We start from the raw sequence: 17,329 nt of genomic DNA, 5'->3' as shown, positions 1-17,329 counted from the left end.
GACAGTGCACAGTTTGCTTCCTGTGCTGAGGCAGGAACCTTTCCAGCTGTTCCAGCCTCGTGATCTGGAGCTTTGGGATCTCCTAAATACAGGGATGTCCTGGTGCCCACTGCCCTTTGGCAGGGCTGTGCCACTGACACTGGCTCCCAATCCAAACCTCCAGCACAGCTGATCATCCGCTGGGATTGCAGCAAAAAGGGCAGTGATACTCTGGGGTCCTGCTGTGGAAACCTCCCAATGGATGGGTTGTGGGGATTCTTCTCTCTTCCACAAAACTACCATGTCCTCCATAAGGTTGTGTAGAAGAAATTCTTGGATGTGGAATTACACTCTGCTTTTTAAAACCAAAGGCCAGGGAGCTTGGAGTAAGAGCACTGCCAGGGCTGCCTTCACATTTAACACAAAATTGTGAACGATGAACTCAGTTTGGGGATGTTTAGAGTGGATTCCATTTTAGGGAAGAATTTTGAAGCTGGAACGCACATGATGGCAACAGTATCACCCTGCTGGGCTGGGGTTGTTCAGGGCAGTGCAAGATTCCACAAAGGTCAGCTGGTTTGGGTCCAAGGAGCGCCAGGCTCACCTGAGGAACAGGGCAGGTGTGATGCTGGAAACATACCTGTTTTCTTCACAGGCAGCACTTTTACCTGTTGTTTTTTTTTTTTTTTTTCCATACTGTTTTCCTGGCACCGTCTACACTCAGTTGCATTTTGGTTGCTCTAAATCACTTCTTGCCATCATTGACCCTTGCTATCAGCTCTTGACCCTCAGCTATTGGGGAAGTTGCCTGTTGATTTCCATATGTTATGAAACCCTTTTTCTCCTTTTAATGGATTAATTACCCAGGGGAGACTCTTAGTCTTGTTCCAAGGCTTCTTGGAGGTGGTAAGATCCCTGTCCAGTGCCTTGTGGAACCCCAAGTAACCTCTGTCTGCACATGTGCCAGCTCTTCAAAGACTTCATGGTGCTTGAGATACATTTGCAGAAGCCACATCGAAGTCTTCTCACTTCTCCATTAATGCCAAGGGGCAGAATGTCTGGGATGGAGGTGAGTTGGAGTGAGCCCAGTGCCTTCTGGGTGTCCTGGCATACTGGTGAAGCTGTCTCTTCTCATTCTGTTCTGGATGGCTCAAGGATTCAAGGATGGGTCCCCCAGGTGTGAAACTGCTCGGGCAGCAAGGGAGGCATTAACAAAGCTTGTTTACTCAGTTTGTTTGAGGATTAAAACAGGCAATTGCCAAGCTCTGTCCCCATGCTGAACCTGCACAGCCCGTGTTTGCCACCAAGTCTCCGCACAGTGCTGGGACAAAGCTGTCTCAGCTTTCACCCCACAGAAACCTCTGTGGGTGGAATTCAATCTGGGCTGTGCTCCACTTCCTTCAGGTGCTGCGGAGGAGAGGTTGAGTGAGGAGCTGGAAATACGAGCACAGAGGCAGCTCCTGTGGTTAATGTGAGCGTGGTAGGGTTGCAGGGAGTGCAGTGCCAGCCTTCCCTGCCTCTCCACCACCCCAAGTTCCTTGATGACGCAGAATGTAACTGTTAATTGGGCTGATGGTTTGCGGAGGAGGGAGGTCTGAGGTTGTTCCTGGGGGGAGTTGGTGCATGTTCCATAATGCAAGCACCCACAAAATGCCATTTCTTGTACCTGGAGATTGTCTGCCTGGCAGGAAGGTGCCAGGCTGTGTGTTTGGTGTGTTCAATAAAGGTGTACAACAAACAGGTGCAGGATCCTGTCTTCCCCAAGGTGTGGGATATTTAGTTACTCCGTCCCTGTTACCTGGGCGTGTGTAACCCCTAATGTTACAGGGCTCAAATATCTGGCGTTGGTGAGCTATGGCAGACAAGGGGTTTGCCTTCCTGTTGGTAGAGGAGAAGTCTTTTCCTTGGTAGAAGTTGGTGCTGAGCCTGTGCCAAGGATGATCGGCAACATGTGTGGCTGAGTGACCTGATGGTCCCTGTTGGTGTTGGGGAAGCAGCAGTTTGGGGCTAAACACTGCACAAGCAGCTCCTGAATCCATACAATATTCCATGCTGTAATTATAATGGGAATTTCAAAAACTGCAGCAGGGCAGCTCCCAACATCACCCTGATATCCACATCACCTCCTAGGAAGTGCCATGAGCAAGTGGCAGAGCAGCCATGGGCATGGGTTTTCTCTGGATGAAGCCACATGGTGTGTGACGATGGCACCACTGCCCTGTGGTCCCAGGACTCCCACGCTCACACCTCCATGAGAAGAGCGTGTGGGATGGTAGTTTTCAATGGAAAGATGATACAGAGACCATAGAATTTCTCTCTTATTTGCATGTCTGCTTATAAAAGGATATAGCGTCCCATTTCTGTGGCTGTCAGCAGAATCAGGCTCTTAAAATTTGCCTAATTATGGATCTCATGGTACCATCAGCAGCCTCAGGGAAGCAGTACCTGGTTGGAGCCTCACAGGAGGGAGCAGGAGGTCAGCAAGGTGCTGACTGGGGAAAAGGACATGGAAAATGAATGGGAACATCTGCTTTGGTCCTGTATTTCAGCTGAGATAATGTAGGAAAAAAGGGCATGAACTGAGTGGGAAGTGCAAGTTGTGAGGAGGAAGGTTGGGCCTTGTGTTCTTGGCAAGCACTGTCTCACTGTAAACTTTATTTATCTTTGATCTAGAGGAATTGGATCCAAAAATCAGAGAAATAAACAGAAGATTTCAGAACTATTTTTAAATCTGCTTCCAAGCGCTGCAGGGTCAGTACTGCACATGGTCCTGCTTCTCTGAGCACTGAGGAGGATTTTCAGGGTGTCTGAGACAGAGATGGTAAAATTCAGGACCCCGGAAGAATCCTGACATGGCCAACTTGTGTTTGCACATGACAACTCCCACTCTGGGACAGGCTATGGTGGCTTTATTCCAGGATTAAATGGAAAGACCCCTTTGATGGGATTTACCTGTCCCCTCTGTTTTTAAAATGCTCATGAACCAGGAACATTTTCAAACACCAGCAAATCCTGTGCACCTAAAGCTGGACCTTGCCCAGCATTGGCCCTGCAGCCAAGCGTCCTGTTCCCTGTCACCAGGACAGGGACAGAGGGGGATGGTGTCTCCTGCCAGCAGTAACCACCCTGCACAACCCCTGTGCCTCCATCACGAGGGTGAAGTCAACGCCAGTGTCACACGCTGCTGTCACCCGCACTGTGTTGTCTCTCCTCCAGGGACACTACTAACAAAAATTACTATAAAACAGGTTTCCTGCCAGCCTCGGCAACTCTAATGAGTCAGGAAGTCGTAAGTAATCTGGGAATAGGGGAACTGTTGACAGAGCCTAATTATTTTCTGACAGTCTTTCTAACACGGTTAGAAAATAAAACACCTACGTAGGCTCCGGAATCGCAGACAGGGTTAGTGATATTCTGCAGGCACCTGCTAATTTGTCCCCACGATCCCAGTTTAGGCTCCTTCCCCCTCACACCTGCCGCTCTCCAGCTGCTTCTGCAGGAAGAGAAACTTTATAATAAAGAGAGAAAATACCTCAATGACACAGAACCACTGCAGCCTGCTCCCACGGTTTTTCCATGTTCTGGGGCCCACAAGAGGAGTTTAACGGCTCTGACTGGCTCCCAGGAAACCTTGTACATGTGCCTTGTTGACCTCCCTCAGTGTGGTTATTCCTCCCAGTCCTGCTGCTCTGTGCTGCACTATGAACTGACTAATCACTTATTTAGTCCTTTAAAATTGTAATTGTCCAGGACTGTTTGGTCCTCCCAAAAAAATGAATTAATTCTTTCTCCAAATTGGGCCTTTGCCCATAGCCTCCCTGTCTTGGAATGCTGGCAGCACCAGGGCCTCTCTCCTTTCCAGCTGTTACCAGGGCAGTGCTTTGGAAGTTCCCCCAGGCTGAGAGAGCACAGGTGGGATTGCACAGACAGGCTGCTCCTGCCTCACTCCATGGAGCACCAGGACTCCTTTTTTTCTCTGCTTTGAGACCCTATTCTGTGTTGCTATTTGTGTTCTCTCAGCTCTGCCCTTCCCAGGACTGCAAAGCTCTTCACAGCCAAACACGCTCCAGCAGCTGTCGTGGAGCTGCTGCTGCTGGGCCAGCCGTGACCGGGCTTTTGGCACTGTCATTTCACTGCCTAGTCATGAATGCCTCTTGAAGGCACTTTCTCTATCCTGAACTGCTCCATCCCTGAGCACTCTGTCTCTCAGCCACTTTCAGGACTAAGATCTGTTTTCCTTCCCCATCACAGCCCATCTGGTGGTGGCACCTTCTCCAAGAGCCTCTGTCTCCCTCATCACTCACACAGGAGGTGAGTATAGCACAATCTTTCATTGTTTTCCCTGGATACTTCCCAAACAATTCAGTTGCATAGTGCCAGCATAGCAGTAGCTCTCCCATCCCTCATGGACAGACATTCCTCCGTGCCTTGCAAGGCAAGGCAATCACTGCTTGGCACAGGTGAATCCGCCTTTGCTTCTGAAGTTGTCAGGTTTGAGATTGCCAAAGGAGAACCTTTCCCTTCAGCTCTCCCGAGTATGACTGCTCCAATAGAGCTGGAGAGGGACTTTGGAGTGCCAGGACAAAGGGGAATGGCTTCCCACAGCCAGAGGGCAGAGTTAGATGGGCTACTGGGAAGGAATTCTTCCTTGTGAGAGGCCCTGGCACAGCAGAGTGCCCAGGGAAGCTGTGACTGCCCCATCCTTGGACATTTTGACGAGGGACTCAGTGATGACAGCAAACCCTTTTGGAAGACTTTTAACTAGGGCTGATACTCGTGCCTGGATTGAACAATGCATGGCTGAGCTGTGCTGAGCACCCTGAAACCAGCAGAACTGCAGTATGGCATGACTGTTCCTGGGGAGCGGGATGGCTGCATCCCAGTTGTCACTGCCCAGGGAAGGGTCTTGGAGACCTCCATGGCACACCTGGGCAGAGGTTGGTCACCAGGTGGAATACGTGATGGACTGGGATGAAACACATAGGTGTACTGGAGTCCTGTGCCCTCCTGCCACACCATGAATGAAGGAGGAGCAGGAGCCAGGGCAGCTCCAGGAATTCAAGCAGCTTGTCTGGGATGAAAGAGAAACTGACTTCAAATGCCACCAACCACGCACTGTGCAGCTGCCACTGCTCTGCCCCGGCTGTGAGACACGGACACCACGTGTGTCCCACCCTGACACCACAGGCACTGCCCCGTGCCCTGCGAGCAGGGGATGAGGCACAACAGGGTGACAGCAGAGCAGAGTGCTGGTGCTCCAACTCAGTGGTGTCACAGGTGTGGGACTGTGGCCGAGTGCTTGGTGAGGACACCAGTGTGGCCATCCCACAGTGACCGACTACGGGCGGGGCATGGGGCTCAAGGGTTCTTCACTGTTGGGCTGCAGTGAGTGCATGAAAGCTACTGAATGTTTTTAGAGGGAGATTTTGCTGGGATCTGAGAGCGGACTGGCAAGAAGCTGGCAGCAGGAGGGACAGGAGCCAACCTTTTGGTGTCCCAGGAAACTGGACCCTGTGCGGCGCCGGAGGCACGCGGCAGCTGTTCACAGCTCCTTCCGCCTCCATTTTTCACAGCTTAAGCACTCGCCTGGCACCTCCGTCCACTCACACACAACCCCTCTTGCTTTCCCATCCCTACCCCACTTTCAAAGCAGATTTCGGACACTTTGGAAAAGTGATTGTACATCTGCTCGGGACAACTTTCCACACCTCCTCTCCCTTCTTAAACCTTCAGGGAAAGAAACTCCCAAACTCCCTGTCAAGAACTCGGTGCTTGTGTTATCCCGATTGCCGACGTGTGGCACTTGTTTCTTAAGGCAGCTGCCATCCGTGTCAATGATAACGCACTGTTGACACTGTTTTTTGCGTTTTCATGTTTTTGGAAATAGCTGGGGTTTTTTTGGGGGCAATATCCGCTAGTGGTTTTCCCGGCTCTGCCATGTGGGTTTCCATGGCAGAGCCCTGAGGGTGGATGGAGCTCTGGTGGCACCAAAGCCGGTCTTGACCCGCGGAGTGTCCTCACGGCCTCCAGCAGCGGCCGAGAAGGGTCGGGCACAGCCCCCCGAGACACAGCCCCGGCTCCCTGGCGGGTCTGTGCCGGCTGCCCTCACGCCGGGCTCCTCCCCGCGAGAGCTCCCCTGAGGGACCAGCTCGGCCCCTCACCCCGGAGTCCTCCCCTCAGAGTCCATCCCAGGGCTACCCTTGAAGGACTCTCCCGGATCCCCTGATCCAGGGGGGCCGCCCTGAGGGGCTCCCGTTACCTCGGTTCCCCTCAGTGCAGGGGTCACCCGTGAGGGCCCATCGCACCCCCCCCACCCCTTCATTCCAGACTCTTCCCCCGCACCCCCCGCGTGCGCACGCGCGGCCTGCCCGCCCCCGCCGGTCCCGTCCTCCCTCACGCACGCGCAGAGCGCCCGCGCCGCCGCCGTTCCCCGCCGGCCCCTCCCGTGCCCCACGCAGGCGCAGCGGGCTCGGAGCGGCGTCGGGCGCGCTCCGCTGCACACCGGCCCTGCGAGCGCCGCCCGCTCCCGCAGCCCCGGCCCGACCGCCCGCCCGCACCGCCGACCGCGGCTCCGCTGTGCGCATCGCGCGCTCCCCCGGCCCGTGTCTCCGCTCCGCGCGCGGCGGAGGCAGCCGCGCCCCCCCCTCCCCCCCGGCCCGGCCCCCCCTCCTCCCGCCGCCCCCTCGCCCCCGCCGGGCCGCGGAGCTGCGATGCCCTCGGACTTCATCTCTCTGCTCAGCGCCGACCTCGACCTCGAGTCCCCGAAGTCGCTCTACTCCAAGGGTGAGTGACCGCGGCGGGCTGTGGGGGGAGGGCGCAGCGCCGGTACCGCCGGGCCCGCGCTCCGGGCCGCCCCGGGCCCCGCGGGGCATCGTTCGCCCGCCGCCCCCGCCCCGGGATGCGCGTCCGGAGGGGCCCCCGGGCCGCGCGGGGCCGCCCCGGCTTCCCCGGCCGCATTCCTGGCCCGGCCGCGGCCGCCGCAAGAATGTGTCCCGACAGGTTCCGGCGGCGGGGCCGGCGGCGGGGGGCTGCGGCCCGCCCGGGATCCCTCCCGGAGACCCTCCCGGCCGGCCCCGGCCCCGGCCCCGGCTCTGCCCGTGCCGGCGGGACGGACACGCTCCGGCCTGGAGCGGGAACTAAAGGGGAGCACGGGCGGGTGGGGACCCCCAAAGCTGCTCATTAAAGTCTCCCGGGAACGCGGTTCCGTGGAACAAGAACGCTCGGATTTTTGGGGCGGGATGCCTCGGTTTGGGGTAAAAACGGGAGCCGAGCCCGGAAAGCGGAGGGTTCTGGGTCCCGGTGCCGGGAGCTCGGAGCATCTCCGGGCGTTATCCCCGTGCACCGGGGTAAAGCAGCATCGTCTGTGGGGAGTCGGACCCGGACAGGATGAAGTGGGCTTAAAAGTAAATTAAATTAACTTCTGTTTTCATAATACTCAATTTGAGCTCTGAGCATGCACATGAACACGGGTAAGTCCGTCAGGATAAGTGTTACGTACTACAGAGGTTTTAGCTCAGTTTCTCACGTTTAAAAGACTTAAAAGCCACTGTTATTAGTTCTTGATACTAGCACTGCCTGTTAGTAGTTTACTAGTAGTTTGTTGAATGTACCTGCCCACAGTACAGCTGGTGAGGGGAGCAATTTTGTGGCCATTCAACGAAGTGGAAAGTCTCTTATTATCCTGAAATGAAGGTTTAAATAAATTTAATGTTGTTACAGGAAATATTTAATTGTTTAAGACTATGTTATGGTCATTAACTTCGAGTTGTGTGTTGGTAAGAGATGAAGGTATAAGAAATAAGACTTTAATGCATTAAAGTACATACTGGATGCTCTCGAACTGCTCAGAGTATTTGTCTCTAAAGTATTTGTCTCTATTTGTCTTTAAAGTTTCCACGGGTAGCTTGTAAATAAATTTAAGGATGTTACTAGAGGGGCTCAAGGCTCTCTGGTTACCCAGCACGCTGTGTTCCAGTTGGGTTCAGTCCTGGTGCCGGCAGGAGGAAGAGTATTTTGGAGCAGGGTAGTTCAATTGTAAATACAGGTGATAAACCCTATTCAAGTTACAATTTATCCTACTGGAAACTTGGGAAGTGTGCCCTGTTAGTTTCTAACACATTGAAAGTAAAAAGTTCTGTGTAAGTCGCAAAATTCCTTCAAGGACTTGCTAATTGAGCAGGAATTTTGAGCTGCCCGATCTTACTGTGAATTCTCTTTTATTTTTTTTTTTTTGTATTTAATGGACTGGTTGAGTGTTTCAGGTTGGAAAAGAGTCTCAAACTGATTAATCAGGAGTGTATTTTTCTTCCAGTGCATAGATGTGAGTTCAGAGCTGGAAGAGGTCGAGGGAAGGATGTTGTGGTCACAATGAGCTGCTTGATCCAAGCGAGATGCCACGACAGGGGTGTATAACGCAGAGAAGGGTTATACAGAGGTTAAAGCAAGTTTTGCCTTTCACATTTTGTCACAACAAAAGATCAATGAGATGATAAGTTGAAATACAGTTTAAACATCCGAACCAATGAATATACTTCTTGAGGATGAATAGCGAAGTGATTGTAAGTATGATTTTGGGTGGATTTAGGAAAAGGTCTTACTGGTTCTCTGCCTGTTCATACCACACTCCAGTGTACCTTTTTTTTTTCCTAGATAGATAGAGATAAGTTTATCCCGTGGACAAGTGCTTTGGCTCAGGGTACAAGTACAACTGATGAGATAAAGGGAAAGGTCTGAACACAGTGAGAGAACCACAAATATGCATTTACGATGAGGGTGTGTTAGAGCCAGTAGTTTCTTATAACTGCTCTGCTTTTAGCAGCACAGCCGCCCCGCGGGTGGAATCCAGCCCCAGGTTGAACTGGGGCCAGTCCCTCTGCTCTGAATCGCATTCCTGTGCTTGTGGTTGGCGATCCCGATCCCGGCCTTGGGAGCCATCGCTGATGGGCACTGGGGAGCACAGAGCTGCTGGGAGGAGCTCAGGTTGGGGTGCTCTGCAGACTTACTGGGGTTTCTGACATAGAAAATTTGCTTTTTTGGAGTTAAAGTGGCAGAGCCTGCATGTACCAATTAAAAAAAAAAAACAAGGTTACGTTTGGAACCGCAGTGACTGGAGTTTTTAATAATGTGATTTTTTTTTCTGGTGTATTTTCTCCCCTTCTCTGGACAGGCAGTTATGTCATCAGCCTGTCTCTGCACCGTGTATTGAAAGTTTTGGCTTGTACCACCATCTCAGTTAAGAGTTTTGTTTTCATATTCTCATAATAAAAAGTTAAACAAAACTCTAAAAGCCTCCACACCTCAGGTGAGTGTGAGCGGGTAATATAAACTCACCCCGCAGTGTGAGTCGATAATGTAAACTCTGCTCCGATAACTCATTTGAGTAATTTCTTTTCATTTCTGCCTGTCTTGGGACAGGGAGTATTTTCTTTGAGTAGCTAAATACTTTATGTTCCAGGTTTTGCCCCTGTAGGTGTGTTTCCATGAGCAGCTCCAGCCAGAATGAATTCCCACGTGCAGAGTTCAGGCAGTTTTGTGCTCCTCTTTTTCTTGTGGCTCTGCTCACTCCAACTCTGACGTGGCCACAGTGAGCTGGACTGGGGAGCTGATAATGTTAAAATTAAATCAGCTTCTCCCTTATTCTTTCCCAAAAGAAAAGGGGAGGAGAAATGTTGATTTTTAATGGGGTGAGTGTCCTGTGTTTGCTGTGGGTCTTCGTGAATGGCTCGTGCTGACTCAATGAAGGGTCATGTGGAAACTGGCCTTGGGGAAAGGTGGGACTAGTTATTTCAGCGGCTTATATTGGCTTAAAATGATAGTGAAACTGTACTTAACTTGCAGGCCTCTGCAATAGGGCCTCTAAATGTTTTATATATTGGTTGTAGCTATTAAAAGTGAAAGAAATATGTAGCGTGGATTCTGAGGCCTTTTGTGGGAGCTCATCCCGCAGACGCTGAGGAGCTGACTTGTGTGAAGGACTAAAACCAGTCTTTTAATGTATAGTCGATACTAAATAATGTATAATCAATTAAGAAATGCTTTGGATGGCATCTCCTATTAAGAGGTTAATAGAGATATAAAAAAATATGCATCACTTCATGCTGAAAATATTTAGACTGTAGTATGTTCCTTTCCCTTCTTTACATAACACACTGTTCTTTTTGGAATAAACCAACCCAAATGTGCATACAGATTAGTAATGTAGTAGAAAAAGCAGTGGAGCATAAAACCTAAAACCTTGAGGCTGGTTGTCCTGTGGTTGAATATCATCTGCAGCATTCAAACAGAGCAAAGTTGGATCTTCGTTGGCAACAGGCAGAGGTGAAAACCTGTAATTAAAGCACCTCCTCAGATGTCAGGTACCAAATCTGATTAAACATGGGATTAATTTTGCTAATACATTCACTTTGAGTTACCCAATAATGCGTATGTACTAATAAAATGGCATTTTTAAACTGCAGCAAGTGCAGTTAGAAGTTTTTATTAATGTCCCAGATTTTGCTTTCCACAATGGAGTGACTGTAAAGCATCCTGGAATTTGGTAGCAGCAAGAAGAATGTTAGTAGTCTGATAAATAGCTCTTTTGCCCTAAAAACGTCATATAACCAAAATTCAAACGTTCTTTGTGTGTAAATGTGAACTGACTGTAATCCACTTGTGTTTGCTGGGAATTCTGATACACAACGTGGGGTTTGGTGATTTTTCTTTTTCCCCACCAGAATTCTTTACTTCCTGTGATCCCAGGGATAACTCTAGTAAGACAGTGACTAAATTATTAAAGAGGAATGGGAAATAGGCTTTATAAAAATAGCTTAGAACTTTAGAACTAGTACTAGCAGGTTTTAGGAATAGAAATCAGACTTTGCTTCTTTTTATAGCAATTTTTATCTTCTTTTTGTAGCTGGTGGAAGGTGCCAGTGCTGAGTGTTCTGTGAGGAATGGATCCCTACATCCACCTCTTGCAGCTCTTCCAGCTGCCCCCGGGACATTCTGACTTAACCGAAATGGATTCAACCAAAGTTCCTTAACTTGTGCGTCAGCCTCGTAAATGTCCTTTCCTCCTTGGAATCTTCCTCCTTTATTGGCTTTCAAAACAAAACTCTGGAATGTGTTGCTGCAGGATGATTGTGTGGTGCTAGGGGTAGGGGGAGGATTTTGAATTCACAGCTTTCCGGGGTGTAATTTGAATATTCCAGTGCAGAGCTGTCTGAACAGCCCCTTTTCCTCACCGTCTGTTCTCACCCGTGGACTGTGCTCTGAATCGTGCCTGCACAATTGTTGTTTGTGGTTTGGAGATGAATGGGATTGGGAAACTGATCTAGAATGGGGATATTGTACTTCTGATCGGATTTTCTCACGTTGTTCTGCTTCCTGATCTAGTTACTGTGCAGCTGTGAAGGAGTGGTGTCACGGCAGGAAAGGGGGGCTCTGGAGCACTGGGGTCAGGTGTTGGAGGTGGGAGCAGCTGAGTTAAAACTGCTGAACTGGCTCTGTCACGGAGAGAAAGAAATGCTCCTTGCATTGCGCCTTCTGAAGCATTTGGTGTGCCTGTGCCTTTGTGCCGAGACCTGGACAGACAGGGTTCCTGCTGGGGCTGCTTTCTGGGAATTGGTGTGGGAATCTGCTTCTGGAGCTTGGAGGGCTGCGCAGGACACTGCCAAAGCTCCCTGCCACAGGTGGTGGTGAAGGAGTGTGAGACTGCTCCTCCCCAGTGCTTCTCTGTTTGTACCCAAGTGTAAATCATGCAATGGTTGAGGTTGGAAAAGACCTTTAAGATCCTCAAGCCTAAGCACCAGCCCAGCACTTCCATGTTCACCACTCAGGGTGTCCTCATGTGCCACATGCACTGAGTTTTTGAATACTTCCACCAGTGCCCTGGGTGGCCCTTTCCATGAAGAAATGTGTGGTTCTTTGGTTCTAAGACTAGTTGGATTCTTTGATTGTCAGTTTTACTTGTTTTGAATACTTTGCCCTTCTCTGAAAGTTGTAGTTTTTTCTGTTAGAGAATCTCCATACATTGCCCAATTCTTTTGTCCCTTGAAGTGTCCAAGGCCACTTCAAGGACAAGGCTTGGAGCAACCTGGTCTATTGGAAAGTATCCCTGCCCATGGCAGGCAGTGGAATGAGATGAACTTTAGATCCCTTCCAACCCAAACCATTTCATGGTTCTGTGATTCTGTACTACAGATTAGTGTTGTCAAGAAGAATTTTCTCATCATACATTTCTGAGGTTGTAGGCTAAGACTTTTCAATTTTTTGCATCTGATCTATCTATCTATCTATCTATCTATATGTTTTCAACAACACAGTTACCTTTTGGTATCTGTAACTAAAAATGATTGGCATCCTGGAGCCGTGATGTGGCTTTTGCACTGGTATACAGATTATGTAGTTTTATATGAAATCTATTTCACAGAATCATTTAGCTTGGAAAACCTCTAAGGTTAAGTCCAACTTTTGAGTGATCCTCACTTTGTTGACCAGACCAGAGCACTGAGTGCCATGTCCGGTCATTCCTTGAACACCTCCAGGGATGGTGAAAATGAAAGAGAAATAATACTTCATTTTTATACAAAGAGGCCGTGGCCTGGATTAATTTTGAAGTGTAGAGGTGCTGGTGGATGCCAGCAGGAGTTGGTGAGTGGCCAAAGTGCAGGTGAAGTAAGGTGTGTGGTCATGTCTCTGCAGTTATCACGTGTGTTATCTTGGTGAGTATGTGGAGAGTAAACTGATGAGGCTGAACAGTCAGACCAGTTTATCATTAATTGTTTTAGGAACTGACTGAAACAAACTCTCAGATCCAGCTTTGAACAGATTCTCAGATCCAACTTTGAGCTGTGCAGTAATAGTGAGTGCTCATGGACAGGCAGTAAAATCTCCAGTAACTGCTGTTTGCAAAGCAAGCTGTGCTTCAGCAGTGTTTAAAATGTAAATGTTCAGCTTTACTGTATTATATAGCTCTGAGGCATCTGTGTGGTGAATGTCACTTAACCAGACTGAGGAATGTTGTCACTGTTTACATAAATACACTCTGTAATCATTCTCCATTCCCTTCCATCACTTGTCCCTTCAGCATTTGGAAAGGTTTTATGGTTTCTTTGTAAATAGCTGGACAGAATTTGGGGGTCACCTTACAAAGTGTAGGAAACTGGTGTGATGTGCTGAAGAAACACAAGGTTTTGATCCTAAAAGCAGGCTGAGTTGTGATGAAGGTCAGGAGGTTTGGCAGACAGAGGGAAGGAAGATAGACAGTGGTTCCTGTCAATGCCCAGACAGGGTGAAGATACGGAAGAGAGATTTAAAGACAATTCGAAAAAGTTTCCAAATGTTGGAGTTTCCATTCCCGTTCACAAAACCTGACACTACACGAAGTTGTTTCAGTCCCTCATTGTGTGGAGGCCTGATGTTGTGTGTATGGATGCACTCAGCAGAAGAGTCAGTGAGTTTGGATAGGAGCACTGTGGGGTGATTGGGGAATAATCAGCTGCAGAGTTCAGAGCTTCTGTTAACTGACAGTTCTCTGCAGTGAGGATCCTGTAGTGTGGAGATGTGTAAATCCTTACTGTTTGGGGCAGAATAGGAGTATCTAGACTTTAACTCAGTTCTTTTTTGACTCTTGATCTCTTTTTGGACTCAGCAAGAAATCCCACGGTCTGGTTGTATATGTGGTGAAGAAATACTTGTGTTTCATTTAAAATTTACTCTGTTTTCAGTTTAGGAATGAGGAGGTCTCCTGCTAATACTTGAGTATGTTTTCTTTCTTAGGGAGGAAAAAAAGGCAGCTTTCCTTGGAATGTGTATCCCTATTAAATCAGATTTACTGAGGAATTTATAATTACAGTTTCTAATAGTCTTGGTTTTATCTCACAACTAAATGCTGCAGAGTCCAGGAATCTGATTTAAGTTAAAGTTCTGAAAGCAGTCAGATGTTCTGTGGTGGGAGAGGATCTGGGTGAGTCTTTTGGAAGCAGTGCCAGCTTTCAGTCTTAGCCCTTTGAGGCTGGCAGGGACCTCTGGAGATTGTGGAATCAGTGCTGGAGCAGGTGCTGGACCATGCCCAGCAGGGCGTGACTGTCCTCGTGGAGACTCCACAACCATCCTGAGCAACCTGGGCTGGTGCCTAGCTGTCTTCATGGAGAAGATAATTGAGATGGAATTTAATGTGTTTTAATTGGTGCCCATTGCCTCTTGTCCTGTCATGGGGTAGCACTGAGAGGGACCTCTCATTGCCTCTCATCAGGAACTTCCACACATGGATAAGATCCCCCTGAGCCTTCTCCATCTTTATTTCCCTGAGGAATCCCTTCCAGGTGCAGTAGTTGTCACAGGTTTACCTGAGCATGGTCCTCATGTTCCTCATCAGTCACTCCCTTGGAAGCTTTTGAGGTGTCAGACTCTCACCAGAGCTCTGTGTGACTGTGCCAGGAGTGCTCTGTATTGAACATCACCCGTGGTTTGAAGAGCAGTGCTTATCAAACAGTTGAGTTAGCAGTAGAAAGCAAAGTGATGGCAGGAAACACAAACATTTCTCAGCTTTGGTGATGATGAAAGAACATACCTTTTAATGGGAGTAAAGGCAGGGAGGTGTGCAGGTGCTTTGTGGGCTGGAGGTGTTGAATGTTGTATGGGAATTACTGGGACAGGTCAGGTCTCAGGAGCACAGCCTGTCCCTCCAGGTTTATAATGAAATACTGAACCCAAGAGGTGGTCACAGTGTGTTGGAAGTCTGTCAGAATGCTTTTTGTTCTTCACCTTACATGTTGTGGTACAGCCTCAGAAGACAGAATCTTGTATCTATCATTGCTGCTGTTGCTTTTCTTGCTCACGGCAAATGTAAGAGATGACAAAAATAACCCCATCAGAAAAAATGGTGCAAACCTGTACAGGCTGAGAAATGTGAGACAACCGTAAACTGTTGGTCAGGTGGATTCTGTGTGTTCCTGAATTTGTGTGGTGTGTTGTAGCTAATGAACTGCCTGATTACCTGTTTCTGGTGAACTTTGACTTTTGAAACAACACAGGTGTTTTAAAAGGGTTGATAAATAGCTATTACTGATGTTCTTTGATCGCTTGGTATTTGGGTTTCTTTAAACATTTCAAGGCCAGGTTGGATGGGGCTTGGAGCAGCCTTGGAAGTTGTCCCTGCCCTGTCAAGGGGTGGGTTGAGGTGAGCTTTAAGGTCCTTCCAAGTTCAGCCAGTCTGGGATTCTGTGATTGCATGACTCTGTGTTCAGGTGTCTACTGCTCTGTCAGCCTGCCTGCTGCTCTGCCTTGTCCACAGTGGTATTTTAGGAGTATTTTTATGTTCTTTGGTTTTTGTCTGGACTTTACAGCTGCATAGGAGAGATGTCTCAGTAAGTCATTGCTGGTCTGTTCCTTGAAGTGACAATTCCTGAATAATGTTTTTCTCTCATTCTGAGATGTGTAAAATTGGATGCAAACAAGATCCAGGATTTATACTGCCTGTCTACATTTATAAAAGTCTTCTTTGAGCTGTGAATGGGGATGACTGAAACACAGCCAGGAAAGCTTTATTTGATATTTGGATGAATGCCATAAATAGAATTCAGCTAACACATGCCTTTGTCAGTTGCTGAAATTCGACTTTAAAAGGATTAATTTCTCAACTCTACCCTGCTGTGCAGAATCCTGAATATTGAGTTTAGCAACTTTTCTGAAGGTTGGTGGCATATAGTGCAGGAGCTGGTTACGAATTGCTTGCAAAACTACCTCTTTCATACTGCCATTTTTGGTAGTAAAATACTTGTCCTTTAAAAAAATACAAGAAACAACTTTTAGCTTAAATTTTCATTTTTAAGTACAAGAAATAATGATATTGTGGAAATGGTCAAGGCTGGGTTGGATGTGACTTGGAATAGCCTGGACTGGTGGAAGATGTCCATGTCCATGGCAGGAGATTGCAATGAAATGGGCTTTAAGGTCACTTCCCACCCAAAGCAGTCTGGGATTCTGTGATACAGAGTTGTGATCAAATGTCAATTACTTTAATAATTAATAATATATTACTGGTCATCTTCCTCTAAAACAACAGCCTTTCAGAAAGCTCCTCTTTCTCCTACACAAACCCACTACAACGTGTATTTCAGGCAGTAGCAGCATTTGCAGGCAGTATTTGAATGTTAGTGCCCAGTGCTGCATCATCAACACGGATCCTCTGGGGGTTCTTCAGAATGGAGCTGCACCAACATCAGCTTTTTCACCCTGAAGTTTTGTAGCACAGGCAGCACCGCTGCCTTTCCCTCGGCGCGCGTGAAGCCTGTTGGTTTAGGGTTTGCTGCTTTTGTCTGAAGCCAGGGGGAACTGGAAGGAAGATTTTCTGTTTGGCTGTGTAAAACATCCTTGTATACACTGCAGTTTCTTTGAAAACCTGCCACTGTTGCTGTAGCAGCAATCTAGCCCTGCCAGGGCTGACAATAGCAGGAGTGCTGGCGGGAAGACCTGCTTCAGTCCTGCCCTGCCCCGCTGTCACAGATACGCTCAGGGTGTGTGGCACACAGAGGGAGCAGTGCTCTGCAGTTAGTTTGCTCTGTCAGGACAGCATGGCAAGTCTCTGGTGACAGACCTGCATCTGAGAGCTGTGTGGAAATCCATGGGTAATGCTGGGCAATTAGGAAGAACATGCTAATTTGTCTTTATGTATTTTAGGTTGTGTGTTCCTTTTGTTTTTTGAGTCCTTTGTTTAATTGTATTGAGACATACTCAAAAATACGAAATAAAAGCAATGTTTTACTAAGTGTAACCTGGTGGATTTGGTGCTGGGGTAAGACAGATGGGACTGGGAGCCTTGTGAGTTATGATCTTACTACAATTCAGCTTCAGCTTTTGCAAAAATAGGACTGATTAGACCAGTAACTGTAAAATGTTTTAGGGTGTCTGCATCAAGACTTCTGTAGTCTGCTGCCTCCTGCTCAGCCTCGCTGCCTCCTGCTCAGCCTCACTGCCTATGGCTGCTTCTTGCTCTCTGGCTTTTGTATGCAGTTCTGTCACGGAATGTCACAATTGTCACAGAATTCCAGAATGGTTTGGGTGGGAAGGGACCTCAAAGCTCATCCAGTCCCACCCCCTGCCACAGGCAGGGACACCTTCCACTATTCCAGGGTGCTCCAAGCCCTGTCCAGCCTGGCCTTGGACATTTCCAGAGATCCAGGGGCAGCCACAACTTCTCTGGGCACCCTGTGCCAGGGCCTCATCACTCTCACAGGGAAGGATTTCTTCCCAATATCCAATCAAGATCTGTATACCTGTGGTCTAGTGGGACTTGGTAGTGCTGTGTTAACAGTTGGTCTCAGTGTTCTTAAAGATCTTTCCCAACCTTAGTGATTCTGTGATTCTT

The 17,329-nt window shown here is 48.5% G+C and overlaps 1 protein-coding gene across 1 annotated transcript in view; it reads left to right on the top strand.

Moving 5' to 3' along the window:
* Nucleotides 1-6,689: 6,689 nt before the first annotated feature.
* Nucleotides 6,690-17,329, top strand: part of NFAT5 (nuclear factor of activated T cells 5) — a 48,200-nt gene continuing 37,560 nt past the window's right edge. Inside the window, exon 1 of the mRNA XM_062500022.1 lies at nt 6,690-6,762. Coding sequence (XP_062356006.1) covers nt 6,690-6,762 — 73 coding nt within the window. The remainder of the gene's footprint in view (nt 6,763-17,329) is intronic.

This window comes from Cinclus cinclus, chromosome 11 (genome assembly GCF_963662255.1).
Source record: "Cinclus cinclus chromosome 11, bCinCin1.1, whole genome shotgun sequence".
NCBI lineage: Eukaryota > Metazoa > Chordata > Aves > Passeriformes > Cinclidae > Cinclus > Cinclus cinclus.
This window is presented reverse-complemented; position numbering and strand designations above follow the sequence as displayed.